At 39.7% G+C, this 19,723-nt stretch overlaps 2 protein-coding genes across 6 annotated transcripts in view; both read left to right on the top strand.

Annotated features, from left to right (window-relative positions):
- Ppn (proteoglycan-like sulfated glycoprotein papilin) overlaps nucleotides 1-16,118 on the top strand; it is a 52,286-nt gene extending 36,168 nt beyond the window's left edge. The window contains exons 3-21 of one of the 5 annotated variants that reach the window (XM_036361388.2): nucleotides 3,094-3,154; nucleotides 3,244-3,422; nucleotides 3,489-3,907; nucleotides 3,978-4,587; nucleotides 4,656-4,779; nucleotides 4,852-5,031; nucleotides 5,160-9,117; nucleotides 9,191-9,370; nucleotides 9,809-9,979; nucleotides 10,196-11,268; nucleotides 11,577-11,763; nucleotides 11,838-12,032; nucleotides 12,122-12,292; nucleotides 12,724-13,310; nucleotides 13,687-13,837; nucleotides 14,019-14,474; nucleotides 14,636-14,794; nucleotides 14,866-14,982; nucleotides 15,054-16,118. In XM_036361388.2, the coding sequence (XP_036217281.2) occupies nucleotides 3,094-3,154; nucleotides 3,244-3,422; nucleotides 3,489-3,907; nucleotides 3,978-4,587; nucleotides 4,656-4,779; nucleotides 4,852-5,031; nucleotides 5,160-9,117; nucleotides 9,191-9,370; nucleotides 9,809-9,979; nucleotides 10,196-11,268; nucleotides 11,577-11,763; nucleotides 11,838-12,032; nucleotides 12,122-12,292; nucleotides 12,724-13,310; nucleotides 13,687-13,837; nucleotides 14,019-14,474; nucleotides 14,636-14,794; nucleotides 14,866-14,982; nucleotides 15,054-15,217 (9,142 nt within the window). In that variant the 3' untranslated portion in view covers nucleotides 15,218-16,118. The remainder of the gene's footprint in view (nucleotides 1-3,093; nucleotides 3,155-3,243; nucleotides 3,423-3,488; nucleotides 3,908-3,977; nucleotides 4,588-4,655; nucleotides 4,780-4,851; nucleotides 5,032-5,159; nucleotides 9,118-9,190; nucleotides 9,371-9,808; nucleotides 9,980-10,195; nucleotides 11,269-11,576; nucleotides 11,764-11,837; nucleotides 12,033-12,121; nucleotides 12,293-12,723; nucleotides 13,311-13,686; nucleotides 13,838-14,018; nucleotides 14,475-14,635; nucleotides 14,795-14,865; nucleotides 14,983-15,053) is intronic. The other 4 variants (XM_036361390.2, XM_070105887.1, XM_036361389.2 and 1 more) reach the window with 4 other exon arrangements.
- A 1,366-nt stretch (nucleotides 16,119-17,484) lies between these two features.
- On the top strand, nucleotides 17,485-18,701 carry LOC106625460 (uncharacterized). Its single transcript, XM_014245282.3, has 4 exons — nucleotides 17,485-17,707; nucleotides 17,786-18,097; nucleotides 18,183-18,283; nucleotides 18,347-18,701. The coding sequence occupies exons 1-4, from the start codon at nucleotides 17,636-17,638 to the stop codon at nucleotides 18,573-18,575; spliced, it is 714 nt and encodes a 237-aa protein (XP_014100757.1). The 5' UTR covers nucleotides 17,485-17,635; the 3' UTR covers nucleotides 18,576-18,701.
- The last annotated feature ends 1,022 nt before the right edge of the window (nucleotides 18,702-19,723 follow it).

The raw sequence follows: 19,723 nt of genomic DNA on the forward strand, positions 1-19,723 counted from the left end.
ACCGTGAAATTGTTGCTAGTGCGCAGATACATAAATAAATTTACTAAATCATTTGTTTACTGTTGATGTAAGCCGCTGTGTTTTCTTATGCTAAGCGCTGATGCCACAGATAGAAACAAATACAGGCGAACGGTAAAATACACATATAAATATTCACATGTGGGAGTTACTAAGCTTTAGTGGCTGTAAAAACTTCCGTATAGATAAAAGTTTTGAAAAGTCACTATCAGCGATCGATGTTGTAAGCTACAACAAACTTATTCATATGCTTACAGTATATATACAGTGTTGTTAAAATTAATAGTGACACTATTTGAATCAAGAATCAAGTAACTCAAAAAATAAAACTGGCTACTTGCTAGAATTTCGCTTTATGGAAGCAGGAATATTAAGATATCCTAAGATTTTGTAATTTTGCAAGTTTGCTTATAATAAAAATGATAAAAGAAGTCGAATTAATATTTTTTAGTGTTTCAAAATTTTTATAGCCACATCTTTTAATGACATGAACATTTGAAAGTTTCAAAAGAGGTACACTGCTTAGACATAATTGTATATATGTGCCCCAATATTTTTCACATGACTGTAAAAGTACATAGAAACGTATATACTCTTACTTACATATTTATGCTATTAATCTATTGACTCGATTATGAAAAACAATTCACTTCCATGTCCATTTTTGTTTGCTTAGTAAATTGATCTCTCTTTGCCTAAACAGTATTTCATTTTAACATTACTTTTTGGTACACTTTAATGTTGTTTTTCAATATGATTTGGTTAAATCATGACTGTCATATTTGTGAACTCAAACACTTTCTTCTTTACTTTAAAATATTTTATTTACGATTATATTGGTTTTGTTTAAAAATGTAAATAAATATGTTACATATTCTTCTTCTTCTTCAGCACTACTACCGTTGGTATTTCTGGTTCTTTCTTCTTTGGTACTCATAGCTTACGCTATGCTCCAAAAGCCGTGCGGAGTACATTTTTATCGAATACTCCAAGTGCTTTTTTGTCTCGGTTCGAAATCCATGTTTCCGCGTCATATAATAGGACGGGAATGATAAAATACTTAAAGAGCACAATTTTTGTTCGTCGAGAGAAGGATCAGCTTCTAAATAGCGTACAAATCTTAAAGTAGCACCAGCTGGCAAGACTTATTCTGCATTCAATCTCTAGACTTCGATTGTTGGTGGTATATGCTGGTTTGCCAGATAAACAAAGTCCTTCACTTTTTTCCAATTAAAGCTGCCAACTGTCACGTAGCTTCCAAGACGCGAGTAACCTTGGTGTGTGACCTCCACGTACTTTGACTTGCTCTCGTTCACTACAAGATCAACCTCTTTCGCTTTTTTTCTAGGTAGGCAAAGGTTGTACTGACGGATTTGTTCCTAAGGCCTATGATATTAATGTCATCTGCGGACCCCAGTAGCATTATCCTTTTAGAGTAGAGGGCACAGAGTGTTTTAGAGAAGGCACACGAGAGGAAATCACACTGTTTAAAACCTCGACTGGTATGGAACGACTAGCAGAGGTTTTTCCGTTCTGACGTAGCTGATGGTTGTTTACAACGTCATTCTGCATTATCGTATGTGTTTCGATACCAAATGTAAGCTATAAATGGGCAGCTCCTGTCAGTGCTAAGCTTTGACAAAAATGTCACATCTTACATCTAGTAAAATAATGAAGTTATTGATGCAGAAGTAATAATAGGTCTAGCAAAAAAAAAAAAAAAAAAAAAAAAATACACTATTGTTGCACTAAAGTGAGAGTTGTGTTTAATTAAAATGGTCGAATTAAGCTCAAAATGCACCGCTTTATTCAATAACTTGATGCCATTTGGAAAATAATTTCATAATACCACTCTTATACAAACCCTCGTCTCTGTTGGTAACTGACTGGGAATTTTCAGTCAATTTTCATAAGCTTCTCTTGATTCGAATTATTAATCCCTTAGCGTCAAGTTCGGACTATAACGTGGATGCATAAGAACCTCCCAACCAAGCTCCTGGAGCTTCTGGCGCGTCACTATGGATGTGTGTATCCTGGCATTGTTTTGACGGAACGCAATTCCTCTGCTATTGTCCAAAGCTCGCAGCTTCTGGGCGATTGATTTCTTCCTGAGTCCAACTGTTGACAGTACATGTCCTAATTAAATGTTTGACGGTTAGAGGAAAATTTTTTAATAGGTAATTTCATGTCAATCCCACCAAATACATAGAACAACCTTCCTGACCATTTCGACTTAACGCTGTCGTAAGTGACTCACTTTTCATTACCGGGAACCATGTGCTTCAGAAATGGACCGCTTTTGTTGCGATTTAGCAGCGATACGCAGATGGAAATTCGTTTCATAAAGTATTTTTCCGTTAACTCGTGTGCAGCTCATACATAGAATTTCTTTTTGTTTCCAGCTGTATTTAAATGTTTTTTATGCAATTTTCAGTTCCTTGGTGCTTACATGATGGTCGGCATCGACAATTTCCTTTTTTTTATCGATAATTCTGAGAGTTGTCTTCCAGAGATGGTGTATCTCTGTCGTCGAAATTACCGAAACGGAATCTACGGAACCAAAATTGTGCGTGATTGGCTGTCGTATTAGCAGAACCAGCCAGTGATTGTGCTTTCGCTTTTATCGAAGAAAAGCTTTCAAATGTGGCTAAAGTTTTTGAAGAAATTTTATATAGAAATTCTAAAAGAAAAATAAAATTTTTTTAACGATATTCGGCTTCCGATTCCATTATAATAGTAATGTGGGTTAGGTTTGTAAAATCAGATACAAATTAGGGCTACTTTTCATTTATGATTTATGTCAAAACAATACAAAGCAAAATGGCTGATTTTGACATTATAGATTCGATTACTTTTAAAAAATTGTTGTTTTTGGGCTATCGACACAATCTTATACATATTGTATATATAATATACTATAATTGAATCATGTTTTTATTATAACTGAATAAATTAAATATAAAAGAATAAAAATGAAAAAAATATCGACTGTACTATTTAATTATTAACAATATTACAATTTTCTTTATTAAATTGTTACTTCCTCCAATTCATTATTATTTTGCTTTGTTACAGAACAACGGCCTTGATATTATTCATCGTACTCTTCTCTGTTCAATCCACATACTCCAGATTCGTAAGTTAATTCATTTCATGAACCTCCAAACCAATATATGTTCAATATTATTATATGACAAAAAAAAATCATTAATATGTCTCCTTTAGTATGGAACACGACATAAAAGACAATATGGCGCTAATATGTACCTACCAGCCAGTTATATAGTGCCAGGCGGAGAGGGTGACGATGCCGCCGAATGGACTGAATGGAGTTCACCATCAGAGTGTTCACGCACATGCGGAGGCGGTGTATCATTTCAGACGCGCGAATGCCGGAGAATAGCGTAAGTTGAAGCCTTCACAAATGTCACGCTAGTAAATAATGTTTGACACATCATTTGTCATTACAGGCGCAATGGTGCACCGATCTGCAAGGGTGGCAATCGCAAGTACTTTTCTTGTAATACACAAGATTGCGCCGAAGATGAGCCCGACTTTAGATCGCAACAGTGTGCGCGTTTCAATCGAGTACCCTTCGATGGCGTCACTTATGACTGGGTGCCATACACAAATGCGCCCAATCCGTGCGAGTTGAATTGTATGCCGGTGGGCGAACGTTTCTACTATCGTCAGAAAGCGAAAGTCATCGATGGCACACGTTGCAATGATCGCGATCTTGATGTTTGTGTGGATGGTGTGTGCCAGCCGGTCGGTTGCGATATGATGCTCGGCTCCAATGCCAAGGAAGATAAGTGCCGCAAATGTGGTGGAGATGGCAGCACATGCCGCACTATTTCGGACACCTTCACTGCCAATAACTATCCAGTCGGTTAGTAACCATATAAGTCGTTAATTAATTGTGTGTGTTTAATATTTTTTTTTCGACCGTTCTTTTTTAGGTTATAATGATATCATACTCATTCCAAGTGGTGCCACAAATATACGTGTACAGGAGACGGCGCCCTCGAGCAATTACTTAGCCTGCCGCAACTCAACTGGTCACTATTATTTAAACGGTAATTTTCGTATCGATTTTCCACGTCCTATGTTCTATGCTGGCTGTTGGTGGATCTATCAAAGAAAACCAACTGGCTTTGCCGCACCGGATCAACTGACTTGCAGTGGGCCCACAACAGAGTCCATCACTATAATGATGTTGGTGCAGGACAAGAATTTAAGTCTAACGTATGAATATAGCATACCAGAATCATTGAGTAAAACAACACCTGTGGAGTACTCGTGGACACATTCGGAATTTGAGCCGTGTAGCACACCATGTGGGGGTGGTACCCAAACGCGTACCGTAACCTGTACCAACCGCATGACTCTCGAAGAAGTTGATCCCAATTTGTGTGATGCCAACGCCAAGCTACCCGAAGAGCAAGCATGTAATGAGCAACTATGTGCACCAAGTTGGTTCGAGGGTGAATGGGGCAAATGTTCGAAAGGCTGTGGAGCTGATGGCGTACAAAATAGAACTGTTACCTGCGAGCGCATTTCGCCGAATGGGTAAATTGTTATATAAGAAAAAGAGAGATTGTAAAGTGGATAATTTCAATTACTATTCTTGTTTGTAGAACACATACCACAGAGGAAGATTCTGTATGTTTGGAGAATGTAGGCAACAAGCCGGCTACACAGCAAGAGTGCAATAGAGATGTGAAAAACTGCCCGAAGTATCACTTGGGACCTTGGGCACCAGTAAGTTATTCGGTCTATGCAGAAACGAAATTACTTCTACTACATTTTTTTTTTGTACTAAAATAATTCTAGTGCGACAAATTATGTGGAGAAGGCAAGCAAAAAAGGAAAGTCATATGTTATATTGAGGAGAATGGGCGTAAGCGTGTACTTCCTGAAGAAGACTGCGTAGAGGAGAAGCCCCCAACCGAAAAAGAATGTATACTCACCCCTTGCGAGGGTGTGGATTGGATTTTATCTGAATGGAGCGGGGTAAGATTTTTTTGTAAACAATTTAGTACGGTGCTTAGGTAATGTTGACTAATTATCGTGCTGTAGACCTGATTGTTGCGGGAACATAACTATTCAAGTCATATGTATCCTCATCTATTTGATTCCAGTGTGATGAATGTGGACAAAAGACCGAAACACGTACTGCCGTATGTGCTTCAAAATCTGGCAAGATATATCCAGAAGAATTCTGTGCACCTGAAGTACCAATACTTTCACGTCCATGCAAATCGTCTAAGTGTACACCAAAATGGTTCACCTCGGAATGGAGTAAATGTTCTGCGGCATGTGGAAAGGGTGTGCAATCACGTATTGTAATATGTGGCGAATTCGATGGTACGAGTATTAAACCAGCTGAAGAGTCTAAATGTGATGCTTCTGCGAAACCAGAATCGGAGCAAGAATGCGAAGGCGAGGAAAAAGAATGTCCTGGTCAATGGTTTACTGGACCTTGGGAGCCATGTAGTAAGCCATGTGGTGGTGGAGAACGTACGCGCGAAGTTTTATGTTTGTCTAATGGTACTAAATCGCTTAACTGTGATGAATCGAAAATTGAGTCTCTTTCTGAAAAATGCAATACCAAGGCATGTACGAAGGATGAACTTATTCCAGTTGATAGCACTACATCACCTATTACCGAAGACACCGAAGAAGATGATTGTGAAGAAGATGAAGAGGACGATTTAGTTTCTAAAGAGGATCTCAAATTGGCAGAGGGTATAGAGTTTGATAAAGAAACAGCTGCCCCCTTATCCCTTTTAACCGATGAACTAATGTTTAGTGACTCACCATATACCAAAGAATCAAGCGATATTGCTTCAACAGACATTCCGTTAACTACAGTAGAAGGCTCCGGCGAGAAAACAGATATTACAGAGGATACTTCTCTTGTTAGTGAAGGCAGTGGAGATGAGTTCAGTAGCACGGCTGGGATTTCAGATACTACTGAATCCGATGGCACCTCTATCTCGCCCATATCTACGGATTCCACTGAATCTGAAACCGTGTCCTCAATTTCCACTGAGTCATCAATCTCCTCTACAAAATCCTCAGAGACAACGGATACAACTGAGGGAGCATCAGACAGCACAACTGCGTCTACTTCATCTTCCGAGAGCACAGGTGCATCTGAATCTTCTGAGACAACGAATACGTCTGTGGGAGCATCAGTCGAAACCACTGCGTCTACTTCATCTTCCGAAACCTCAAGTGCAGCAGAATCTTCCGTATCCACTGAATCATCAATTGCACCTGGTACTACCCAAACTTCTGAATCAGTATCAACAGATGTTTCACTATCTACAGAGACAACTGAAATATTGGGATCAAGTGGTTCTACTTATAGTTCTGAAACAACAGATGTACCTGAGTCTACTGAATCCTCAGCATCACCTGAGTCAACCCAATCAACTGTTTCGGAAGGCACTGAGCAAACTAGCTCTATCCAATCGTCAGCTTCAACTACTGTAGGATCTTCTGAGTCAACTGATTCTCCTGCGTCAGCGGAAACCACCGAAACGGCTGGTTCTACTGAGTCGACAGTTAGTTCTCCGGAGACGACTGATTCAACACAATCAACAGAATCCACTGAATCTACATCTACCGATACAACTGAATCAACTGTGTCTTCGTCCACTGATTCAACTGAATCAACCACCGAGTTTTCCACTGAATCCTCAATATCCACAGGATCTTACACAACGCAATCAACAGAGTCTACTGAATCAACTTCCAAATTTTCCACTATAACAACGGATTCTACTAAGTCGTCAGTTTCAGTTGATACCAGTGGATTGCCGTTATCAACAGAATCAGCCGAAAGCTCTTCTGTTATCACTGATACTACTGTTGATGTATCAAGCGATTCCACAGTTACTCAATCCACTGTTTCAACGGAGACCTCAGTGTCTACTGAATCGGCAACAGGTTCTCCCCTCAGTACGGACTCAACGACCGATTCTTCAAAAAGCACTGATACTAGTGATATATATTCAACTGATACCTCAGCAGCCACTTCAGAAGTCACCACTGAATCCTCTGAAACTTCAATTAGCTCTGACGCCACCACTTCATCAGATTCCACTGATACAACAAAAATATCTGACACGAGCACTGATGACTTATCCACTACTGATTCTGGTATATCAGAGAGTACATCTGACAGCAGTATCTCAACAGAGAGTGAAACTACTGAGGTTTCAGGATCTACAGATATTTCAGAATCAACAGCATCAGGTTCGACAGAGGAGAGCACAACTATTGGATCAACAGAATCAACCACTGAAGATGTGTCAGGGGAGTCCACCTCAGACATTAGTACTACTATTAGTGCGGAAAGCACAGAAACCACAGAAAGTGGGCCTACTGAAAGCACTGAGACAACAGAAAGTGGAGGTACTGATTCCACCTTTGAGAGCTCTACTGTTGACATTTGGTCTACAACAGAAGAAGATGAAGAAAGCACACCTAACACGCTTGAAGCCCTTATAACCAAGGCTCCCAAGCAGAAGAAATGTAAAGCCAAGAAGGGTTGTAAAAAAGCAACTTATGGATGCTGCCCTGATAACAAGACGCCTGCTAAAGGACCATTCGATAAGGGTTGTGTGATTGTTAAAACTTGCGCGGAGACTAAATATGGTTGCTGCTCAGATGGCGTCTCTCCTGCTGAGGGTGAGAACAACGAGGGCTGTCCACAATCACAGTGTGCGGAAACACTATTTGGATGTTGTCCAGACAATTTCACACCAGCAGAGGGAGAAGATGCTGAAGGATGTCCTGAAACTACGACGGCACCACCAACAACAACAGTCGAGTTGGTTACTGAAGGATCAGGAGAAACAACCGATACACCAGAGAGCACAATATCGACCGAAAGCACTGAAACACCAGAAACCACTGAAACACCAGAAAGCACTGAAACACCAGAGAGCACTGAAACCCCTGAAAGTACAGAAATTCCTGAAAACACAACTGAAAGTAAAGTGGTTAAATCATGTGCCTTTGGTAAATTTGGCTGCTGTCCCGATGGTACGACTGAAGCTAAAGGAAAAGACTTTGAGGGATGTGAATCTCGAACGCCAGTTGCCAGACAATGTGGCGAGGCAGAATATGGCTGTTGTCCAGATGGTCTCACTTCTGCTACTGGCCCTGATTATGCAGGCTGTGCACCTTGCACAAGTGAGCCTTACGGTTGCTGCCCCGACAACCAGACACCTGCTCATGGATCACTTGGTGAAGGCTGCTGTTTGAATACGGTTTACGGTTGTTGCCCGGATAATATTAACGCAGCACGCGGACCTAACTTTGAGGATTGCGATTGCAAATATACTCCATATGGATGTTGTGACGACCAAAAAACAGCGGCGCGTGGACCAAATAAAGAAGGCTGTGGCTGTGAAAATTCAACATACGGTTGTTGCCCAGATAAAATTACACTGGCTAATGGACCTAAATTTGAGGGCTGTCCATGTCACACACTACAATTTGGCTGCTGTCCCGATGGTATCACAATTGCACAAGGACCACATCACTACGGTTGTCACTGTTCACAAACTGAGTTCAAGTGCTGTCCCGATGAAAAGACTCCAGCCAAGGGACCAGACGGTCAAGGTTGTACCTGCTTGGAGAGTAAATATGGTTGTTGTCCGGATGGCATTGCTGCGGCGGAGGGAGACAAATTCGAAGGTTGCGCATCAGTTAAGGAACCACCACAAAAGGCATGCGGACTACCAAAAGAAACCGGTCCTTGCGGAAACTTTAGCTTTAAATACTTCTTCGACACATCGTATGGTGCATGCGGACGCTTCTGGTATGGTGGTTGTGAAGGCAACGATAACAGATTCGAAACCGAGTCGGACTGTAAGGCTACCTGTCAAGAATATGTCGGCAAAGAAGCCTGCTTCTTGCCAAAGAGTTCTGGACCGTGCACTGGCTACAATAAGAAATGGTACTTTGACACCGAACGCAATCGCTGTGAAGAATTTAACTACGGTGGCTGTTACGGCACTTCAAATCGCTTCGATAGCTTGGCCGAATGTCAGGCACTCTGTGCCATTGATGAGACGACGCGTAAGTTGAATGGTGTTGTGTTTTAGTGAGTTAACAATGTGATTTACATACATTTATGCTTATTTCTTTACAGCGCCTTGCGATCAACCCATGGAGGCTGGACCCTGTGAGGGCAACTTTGAACGTTGGTTCTACGATAATCAGACCGATGTGTGCCGTCCATTCAGCTATGGCGGTTGCAAGGGCAATAAGAACAACTACCCGACTGAACATGCGTGCAGCTACCACTGCCGTCAGCCGGGCGTGCACAAAGGTTTGAACCTCGTACTTAAGTTATTTTTGCACTTTATGCTTTTCGTTATTATATAATACAATATTATATTATGAAGTGCAGTGCTAAGCTCTGCTATGCAATATGTTTTAGCTTAGGCGCATGTTTAAGGCTTGACTGCACCTTTGTGTGTTATTTGGTGTTGGACTGCATACTTTTTAGAGAATTTTATTACATTTATTTCTTAAAAATTTTATTAATTCTAAGTTAATTGTGGTGTAACGGTATGCTAAACTTTTTCGCCTTTTTGTTTTCTTATATTTACTATGTTGCATGTTCGTTTGTCGCTTGCTAAATTTTCCTCTTGCTCATACCAAATTAAAAAAATTGCTACGTCTACAATTCACACACATAAAAAACAATACAATACAATCTAAAAATCACACAAACACACACACACACGCCCGTTTGCTGAATTAGACTATTGCTCGCTTCCTAAGCAAACCGGTGATTGCAGTGAACAACACGCGCGCTGGCATTACTCGGATGTGGACAAGCGGTGCATGCCCTTCTACTACACAGGTTGTGGCGGCAACAAAAATAATTTCCCAAGCCAGGAGTCTTGCGAGGATCACTGTCCCAAAGAAGTTGGTAAGACTATTTATTCAAATTTATTTAAAATATAGCCACAAACACAATACACCTCAACACATACACGCACACATTTTTGTGTCAACCGTCGCTTTCGCTGTTGTGTCAAGAAGACAGGTGTTTTTACTCTCGTCAACAAACTCATGTAGTTATTGAATATTTCTTAAGCGTTTTAATTTTGTTTTGAAATATTCTGCTCATTTGTTTACTAAATAGTCAAGGATGTTTGCGAAATACCTGCCGAGGTTGGCGCGTGTACCGTTTACACTTCAATGTGGTACTACGACACTAAAGAGGAGCGCTGTCGCCAGTTTTACTTTGGCGGTTGTGGTGGAAATGACAACAAGTTCCCCACCGAAGAGGCTTGTCTGCAACGCTGCGAAAAGAAACCAGAACCGGCACCCGCACCTGAACCAGAGCCAGAGTCCGCACCGGCGCCTGCACCAGCGCCAAGATCGAGAGAAGACTGTCAGCTTGATAGGGATCCAGGCGATTGTAGAGCTTACATATCTCAATGGTTCTTTGATAGAGAAACACAGCAATGCCGCAATTTCTATTATGGCAGCTGTGGCGGCAATGCCAATCGCTTCAATACGCTAGAAGAATGTAATCAATTGTGTGCTGATCAGCCACCTGCTATTGAGCCAGCACCGGCTGCGAGCACGAATATTTGTGATATGATTGCCGATCAAGGATATTGTGACTCTAATGAGATTAAGTGGACTTATGACAATGTAGAGGGACGTTGTAGGGAATTCCTTTATGGTGGTTGTGGTGGAAATGAGAATCGTTTTGATACCGAAGCAGCCTGTAACGATCGTTGCTTGAGTCCGGTAAATAATATTGCCATACGCTTTGGCGGAGATGAAGAATCGCCAGCAGTAGCTCCAGCACCAGCTCCCGAATCGACCGAAGATAATACTTGTACGTTGCCGGCATATTATGGTAGTTGCGCAGAAAACAATCAGACGCGTTGGTACTACAACTATGCGGATGGACTGTGTGATGAGTTCTTGTATGGTGGTTGCGGTGGCAATCAGAATAACTTTAATACCGAAGAGGAATGCCAGGATCGTTGCTTCGATCAGCATCCCACATGTTCATTACCACCCACGGCAGGTAGATGCTCGGAGCGTCTTATACGCTGGTATTATGACGAGCGCGATAAGCGTTGCTATGAATTCGAGTTCACCGGCTGCCGCGGCAACAGGAACAACTTCTTTACGGAGCGTGACTGTCTAGTGTTTTGCGGTAATGAGCAGCCGCAACAACCAAAGCCATCAGCGCCTGTAAGTAACCAAATGTTTTGTATTTTTGAGACTGTAGTAGTATGTTAAGGAAGCTGAAGCCGGTTTATATAATATAGTTTTTTAGAAATAATACGCTTACCTATAATACTACTTTATTCTTATTCTCTCGTTTAGTTTAATTTGAAGATTTCGGCTATAAGTAATTGCTAAAGATAAAATACAAGACCGGGTCTCAAAGAAAATAGTTAGGAAGTTTTTTTTAAGTTATTATCACATTTTTTTATGCAGATGCGATCGCAAAAGCATTTCTAATATTATTATTATCATCTTTTCTATTTTGGTTTAAGGAGTCGTACTCAGTATGCGATTTACCCGTGGAGGCTGGTGATTGTGAAAACGGCACTGTGGCTTGGTTCTACAACAGTGATTCTATGGCATGTACGGCCTTTACGTACTCAGGTTGTGGTGGTAATGGCAATCGTTTTGAGTCTAAGGAGCAGTGTGATCGCCAGTGTGGTGAATTTAAAGGAGTGGGTAAGTAGTAAACTAAAATAATTTACTAACCTTTTGCAAACCACGCAAATCATGCAAATTTTGACGTCTGCTAGATGTCTGCAATGAACCAGTTGATGCTGGTCCATGCTATCAGTGGGAGGCACGATACTATTACAATAGGGCAACGCGTACTTGTGAACCCTTCAGCTTTGGCGGTTGTGAGGGTACTGGCAATCGTTTCACTCAACGGTCAGAGTGCGAATCGGTTTGCATTTTAGGTCAGGAGCCGAAGACGTTAGCTCCCAAAGGTAAACAACGATTGCAACGATGTACATTGATGCGAAATTTTGGCTTTTACTTATCTCATTATGTTTTCATGTTTGAATACTTTGAGTAGATATTTGCAAGCTGCCAGCACAAATTGGAAGATGCAATGATACAACTGCGCAAGAGCGTCGTTTCTTCTATGATGATGAGCGTGGCAACTGCATGCCCTTCATTTATTCAGGTTGCGCTGGCAATCAAAATAACTTCCGTTCATACGAAGCTTGCTATGACTACTGTTCAAGTAAGCGAATGCCAAATGTCAAAGACGCCAATGTTTTGACAGCTTGAAACCACTCTGCACCATTCACTTGTATTCTCACCCATGCACTTTGCACTGATTCATTATATTCTTCGCACCAAACACAAGATCCACCCACATATTCTATCCCACTTCACTTGAACTTTTGAACTTTTGCACCTTGTTATTATTTATACCTATGTAAAAAGTCTTTCTATGGAATGTTTAGTATAAGCTATCCTATCTTATCATATCTAGTTTTATGGTATTTTGTAGTTTGAATGCACTCTCATGCCATTTATTTACTTTATTTGCACGTGGTAATGGGTTTTTCACTGCCTGTATTACAATAGGAATATTATTACTTTTTATTTTTATTCGCCACACAATACTTTTTTAGTCAAACTAATTATTTATACACTTTCTTTATGTAGCAACCGAAAGTCCAGCAACGGTACCTAAAGAATCTGAAGTCCTACCGAACGAATGTGATACATATGAAAACGAGTGTCGCGCACAGCGTTGTCCCTTCGGCAGTCGTCGCGTACCAGTTGAAAATAGTGATTGTACGCGTTGCATTTGCGAGAATCCTTGCGAGAATTATGAATGTGCTGAAGGTCAGCAATGCGCTGTCGATGTGTCGAATGATGCTTCCAGACAATTTGCACCTGTTTGTCGTGAGACTAATAAGCCGGGTGAGTGTCCACGTCTCAGCGAACCGGAGGGAGAGAACTGTGATCGCGAATGTTACACCGATGCCGACTGTCGCGAAGACAACAAGTGTTGTAGTAATGGCTGTGGTTTTGTGTGTGTTCGTCCGACGAAGCCTACATTACGTCCACGACCGCCAGTCACAGCCGCTCCACCTATCATCTATCCAGGTGAGTCGCCGGTGGTTTTGGAACCCAAGAAACCACAGGAGGTCGATGTGCAAGCGGCTGTTGGTGGAATCGCTGTTTTGCGTTGCTTCGCTACTGGCAGTCCGCCACCGAATGTTACCTGGTCCCACAGTAATGTGTTGGTAAGTTTTATAGATGGTTATTTTATATAAGTACAGAAAGTCCCACTACTAGATCTAGAGCTCACGAGCTTAAGTCGAACAAATAGAGGACATTCTCTATCGGTTATATCAAATACGACTGAATCTCGAGAGATGACGTAAAAATTTTTACGCCTTTTCCCTACTCTAAGATGCACATCAACAACAAGAGGAGAAGCTCAGCGAATTTGTTGATTTACCGAGACGAGTTTTTGGGGTTAGACTATCCAGGGACTTTTCTCAATGAAATAAAAGAGATTTTCAGAACTTACATGTTTTTATATCCCCTTTATCATCGCAATATACATATTAGATTTTATGCCAATTTTACGATTTGCTATCTCTTTGCTTTGCTCAGATTGACACCAACCAAGGGCGTTATGTGTTGACCGCTACTGGAGATCTGACTATTGTACAGGTGCGGCAGACGGACAGTGGATCGTATGTTTGTGTCGCTTCTAACGGACTGGGCGATCCAGTGCGCCGTGAAATGCAATTGGCAGTAACAGGTATGGACTTTAGTTTGCTTGCTTAATATGGTGTCGGTTGTACTAATATTATGCATGTAATGTTTCTTTTAATATTTCGCATGTTGATCAATGTTAATGCTTGTCTTACTTTGCCTAACAAATGCCAAAAAACCAAAAATATTTGAAATTTGCTTGATGTACGCTAACTTAAAATGAGTAGCGCCACAAGAGATATCCGCCTATGTCTATGGCGAAAAGAATGTAACCCAACTTGTAAGCTTAAATCGACCGGCGCAGGTGCGTTGTCCAGCCGGTGGTTATCCAGCGCCGCACGTAAGCTGGTGGCGTGAACGTAAACGTTTGGGTCTGATAAGTGATCGCTTCGAATTGATACGTGATTATTCGTTGATGTTCCGCTCCATACAGTTAACCGATCTGGGACCGTACACATGCGAAGTGTGGAATGGCCTCGGTCGTCCAACCTCAATGAAAGTTGTACTTAAAGCAGTTGGGCCGGCACGTGCCGTCACCAATGCTGAAGCGCCATATTTGCAATATATAATCGATCCAGCGCGTGCGCCGGTCACAAGACGACCCTCATATCCATATCGACCACAACGTCCACCACAGCCGCCACAACCAGTTTATGTCGAACCACCGCGCCGTCAACCATTCGGTAAGTATCAATGAAAGCATGTGCGTACCCTGTATATTTGGGTGGAATAAGGAAGATTTGCCACTGTATGCCGTTTAATTGTATGGGATTATGTTGCATGTTGTTTTTAAATCGCTTTGAAGCAGACTTTCTATAATAATATTTATATGTGATTCCTATAGTACTGGCACAAGCAGTTCTAACACTGGATGCTAGAAACACATACACACCAGGCGCCTCGATCGCTATGAAGTGCGCGGTACAGGGCATTCCAGTGCCGAGTGTAACTTGGACGAAGGACTCGATACCACTGTTGGCGAATGAGCGCATACAAATTACATGTAAGTGAAATATTTTCACAAGACCTATTAGCACACGTTAAATATTGACTTTATTTCCGCTACACTCACAGCTGAGCCACACACTTTGGTGATACACAATGCCACGTCCGAAGATACCGGCATGTACGGTTGTACGGCCAGAAATTCCGCCAGTCATAGCACAAGCGAAGAACGAGTTACCATTGAGTGTAAGTATCAGACGCTTTACTATTCATCACAAGACGAACACTTCTTGATTTATTCTTTTTCTGTTCTTTAGCTACGATACCGATCCATCCCGATTGTGTTGATAATCCATTTTACGCTAACTGTAAACTAATCGTTAACGGCTCTTACTGTTCTCACCCGTTCTACGGTAAGTTCTGTTGCCGATCATGTACGCTGGCTGGCCAAAACACGTTCTCACATCCGAATGCTATATAGACGACACGTTCGGTTGTTTAGGCGATTTACTTCGCGCTCGTTGTGAGTAGCGCTATGAAAGCTGCCGTTTTTGATATAGTGCTTAAGCTCAAAGCAAAAATAAAAAATTCCAAAAACCAAAAAAAAAAATTTTTAAAATTATGAAAATAACAGTACTATTAATGTATAATTGACGCATAAATTTAAATAATTAGTATTTGCTGATCTATGTAAAAATAAACTTAATGCTACAAATTACACGCAACAATCTTTCAACACATAACACACGCACACACTTATGTAACTCTATACACAGCTAACTCAACTCGCCTAAGACGAGCTGCAAGTTCTCAGCTGCCACACTTTCCAATCAGTATATTAAACTTAAATGATTTTTTCCACACTTACATACATACAGGATATCTACACGCATACATATAAAAAATTAAAATTACATATAACAAAAAAATAGCTTTCACATATACATACATATATGTATGTATGTAATTATAAAGTATAAAGTTAGTTTTTAATTTGTTCCTATTTATTGTGCCAAACGAGGATCATCTGTGACGCCAATCATTTTTAAATATACACACCTGCATTGCTATATAACGGTGAATGTGTGTCTATATGAAAATCGTAGGCCACAAGCATGCTCACATGCACAACCGCACGCACATAAACAAATGTACTAATACTCAGAGAAGAAAAAGAAACGAACAAATGGGTGAAATCATATATTATCTGTGTGTTCGACCCATTTGCCATAAATGTTAATTTAAACGATTATTTTTTTTTTTTTGTAATTGCAAAGTGCCTTACTTACGATTTATTATTATTGTAGAGATTTGTGAATTGATTTTTTAGAAGTTAATAAAATTTTGTAAATAAACTAATGAAGTAAATGAGAATAAAAAAATTGTGTTTAATTTTAATACACTTAGATCTGATGATGAGTCTAGATATGATTTAGTGGAAGAGAGAAATTTTAGTTTGAATATGAATTCTAGTTTCATTTTGTGTTATCAACCGCAGTGACACATGCAATTTTGTACCGTATTTAGCGGGCAGGTGGCCCCGTCTCCGCGCTCTGGAAGGCTATTTGTGGGAAAATTTCGATTAACTCATATTTCGTTGATTACGACCATCTTGTAAGCACTGCTTTGATTGTCCAGGGCGTCAATCATTATGATCCACCTGTGGAATTGAAAGGGTGGGTGAAACAACAACGCCAAAGTTATTTTTCCAAAATGAACTTAAGAATTTTATACGTATTCAGTTTAGTAATCTTAAACCAATTTGCCTAAGCGTTGGATGTGGAAGGATCTTCTTTGAATTAAATTTTTGGAAACTTTCCAAAGTTTGGCATGGAAAAGTTGAAAAGTGGACTATTTGTTGGTCCTCACATACGACAATTCATGAGAGATACAGATTTTATCAAATTTATGAGTGTTCCGGAAAGTGAAGTTTGGCAAGGTTTCGTGTTCGAAGTGGAAGGTTTCCTATGTAACCATAAAGCATCAAATCATGAATAAATTGTGCTGGCAAACTTTAAGATTCTGGTGTCATGAATTGTGAGCACCCATATTTTGTAAATCGATCTTATATCTAGGGCAACAAAAAAACTGTAGCCCAGTGTAATTAATTTTGTTTCAATATCTCAAGTCATGTTCATGTTCTTCCCTGCTGCTACTGCTCGAGTAGTTTTCAGACATTATATTTTTCATAAGGGGGCCAGGGCATGCACATAGTCGAATTTTTGTACTGTTGTACATATATACATATACCTATATGCATATATATATATTATGCTTTATAGGTTATAATATCTTCAATTGTTTGAGAGATTTTGATCCTTAGAAAATACTTTCCGAGAATGAAATTAAAATTTTTTTTACTTTTCTCAATTTTTTTTACTTTTCTGTACATCAGAAAGGAATGATTTGCGGAAAGCATTTAAAAAAATGTATGCACAAGTTTAAATGGTGAATACAAAACCACATTTCTCGAAAACATGTTCATAAATCAAATAATAATAAATCATTCGTGATATTTAGTAAAATATAACAGTTATTATAATTTAAATGTATTGAAATACATTCAGAAATAAAATGTAAATAAAAATAAAAAAATTTAAATATTACATTTTTCGTTTTGATAAAAAAGGCATAAAAATAAATCATGTTATATGAAACTCTTGTTATGGCAATGCTGGCAGTTTGAAAAAATCAATAATCCCACTCTCTAACTGCTTTTTGCAATTAACCGTACAGCTGTTGGCGATAACATTGCGGCATGCGCACTGTGCCACTGCATTGGCATTTTGTCAAATTTAACCTCGATGTAGTCATAGAAGTAGAAGAAAATTGCAATCAAACAAAGGCATATCAAATTTAGAAAACTAATTTAGCGATACGTCTGAGGTCACGGTAAGAAATGCCTATCATGGAGGATAGCGGCATAGACAGTGAGGATAAGCAGTCGAATAACTACGAAGACTCTACAGTGGTAAGTTTAACGGTATACCTTGCGATCCAGTAGAAATATTTGCATTGTATTACTACATTGTATTGCTGTTGATTACAGCCAATATTGGAAAAAGCAACAACACCAATAAACACAATGACCGAAGACTATGATGTGCCCGCAGTTAGCCATATGGCAGATTTGGAGGTTGTCTTCCGTGGCAGCAGTGTGCCGGAAGCCACAACCAATAAAACGATTGCACCGAAAACAGTAACGTCAGCAGCGCTTACGGCTGGCGAAAGTGAAGATGATTCCACAACGACAAGCAATCAACCGGCACCGAACACCTGTCGCATCCTGCAGCGCAAGCTGGAGCTTAAGGTGGAACGGGCGAGACGCAACTTCAGTCAGCATCAGCAGCAGCAAGAGCAGGTGTGTAAGCCGTCAATAATAATGGTGGAATTAAAAATTTTTGTGTGATGAATTAAAATCGATTTTTCATTCAACTGTTTTTTAGATACGAAAATCTCAATCAGCGAATCTCATACCCATTAGTCGATTGCCCATACCAGGCGATTCGGAGCAGAAACCACTTGTAGATTATAAGTCCGATAGCAGGTTTGTACACAATATCGTTTTTTAAGCAAAAAGCCAAACTGAAAAATTTGTTTAACCTCATAGCGATGAACCCGAGGAGATTTCATTCTTTCCTGCTAAACTGAAAAATGCTCAGCGACAGCGCAAAACGGAACTTAGCGACACTTTTAGCATACAAGAGATGACAATTGAATCTGATTTGGACTCAGACGATAGCGGTTCGCAAAACCTCGAATTGTTGCCACCATTGAGAAAGATGAACTTTTTGGAGAGTTTGAAAATCTGTTTCGGTTGTGGGAATAGAAGAAGCTAACTGCGTTGAGCAAAATAAAAAAACTTAAACAGAACAATGCAATAATATTCAAGTTGTAGCCAAATTGTATACAATAACTTACGACAAATATACATGAAACGTGCAAAATGACTGAGAAGTACATAATCTATTAGCTGGTTGTTACTTTGTCATATATTAAATTTTTTGTGGTTGGTATCTGTGGGTGTTTGACATGACAACTTAACTTGACTTAATGCGGTGATCGGCTCAAACTACAGTCAAACTATATATACTTGTATATGCAAGTTTACACCCACTAAGTTCTCAAAATCTTGCTAGTGAGACAATATTTTGGGAAAATAGTTTAGGATAATCAATTTGTTTATAAAAGAGCAGTGGTACTCATTGTCTCTTAGTCATAATTTCACAAGTGTTTGTTTACCAAAATATTGGAATTCATAGTTTTTTAGCTTCAGAAATAAATGCGTATTAAAATTTAACTATTTTATACTTTCTTAGTTCTTACAAATTACGAAGTTATCTCTCCTATATCTCGTGACTTGTTCTCTTTTGCCCTTTGCTAGAAAGAGTTAAGACTAAGAATACGAATGAGAACGAGTAATTTTTACAATCATTTATTTGAAGGCGGTTAAAATTTTGTTTGAAAGTGACTTTTACTAACTAAAAATTGAAAATATAAAAGGTAGAGAAATAAAAATCGAGTTCTTTGTTAGGGAGTTCAGTCAGAGTAAGCTGGACTAATAATGGTGAATTCATATTTAGTTATGACCAAGACACCAATATAGACGAATGCTAGATTGTTAAGTAATTTTTTACGTTGCGTAAATTGAGATTCGGAGTTTAACTGGGTTTTCTAGCAGTTAATTGTTTTTACCTTTTTCATAACGGAAAATTTACAAAATTTAAATCAGGTATAGTAAACTATTTTATGGAGCCACCCGGCAACTATTTATATTATATAATCTTGCGATATGTGGCTACAGAGTATAATAGTTTTGTAGATCGGCGTAATCGGACTACTGCCACGCCTACAAAATGCCAATAATCGAAAACTATAAAATGCTATAACTAAGCACTCAATTAAGGTATAAACCTTAAATTTGGTACAGCGAATTGCATTGGGATGCATCTATGGTTGAATATTTTTTTTAAAGTGGCCTTGGCCC

The sequence above is a fragment of the Bactrocera oleae genome, chromosome 2 (genome assembly GCF_042242935.1).
Source record: "Bactrocera oleae isolate idBacOlea1 chromosome 2, idBacOlea1, whole genome shotgun sequence".
In the NCBI taxonomy this organism is placed as follows: Eukaryota; Metazoa; Arthropoda; class Insecta; order Diptera; family Tephritidae; genus Bactrocera; species Bactrocera oleae.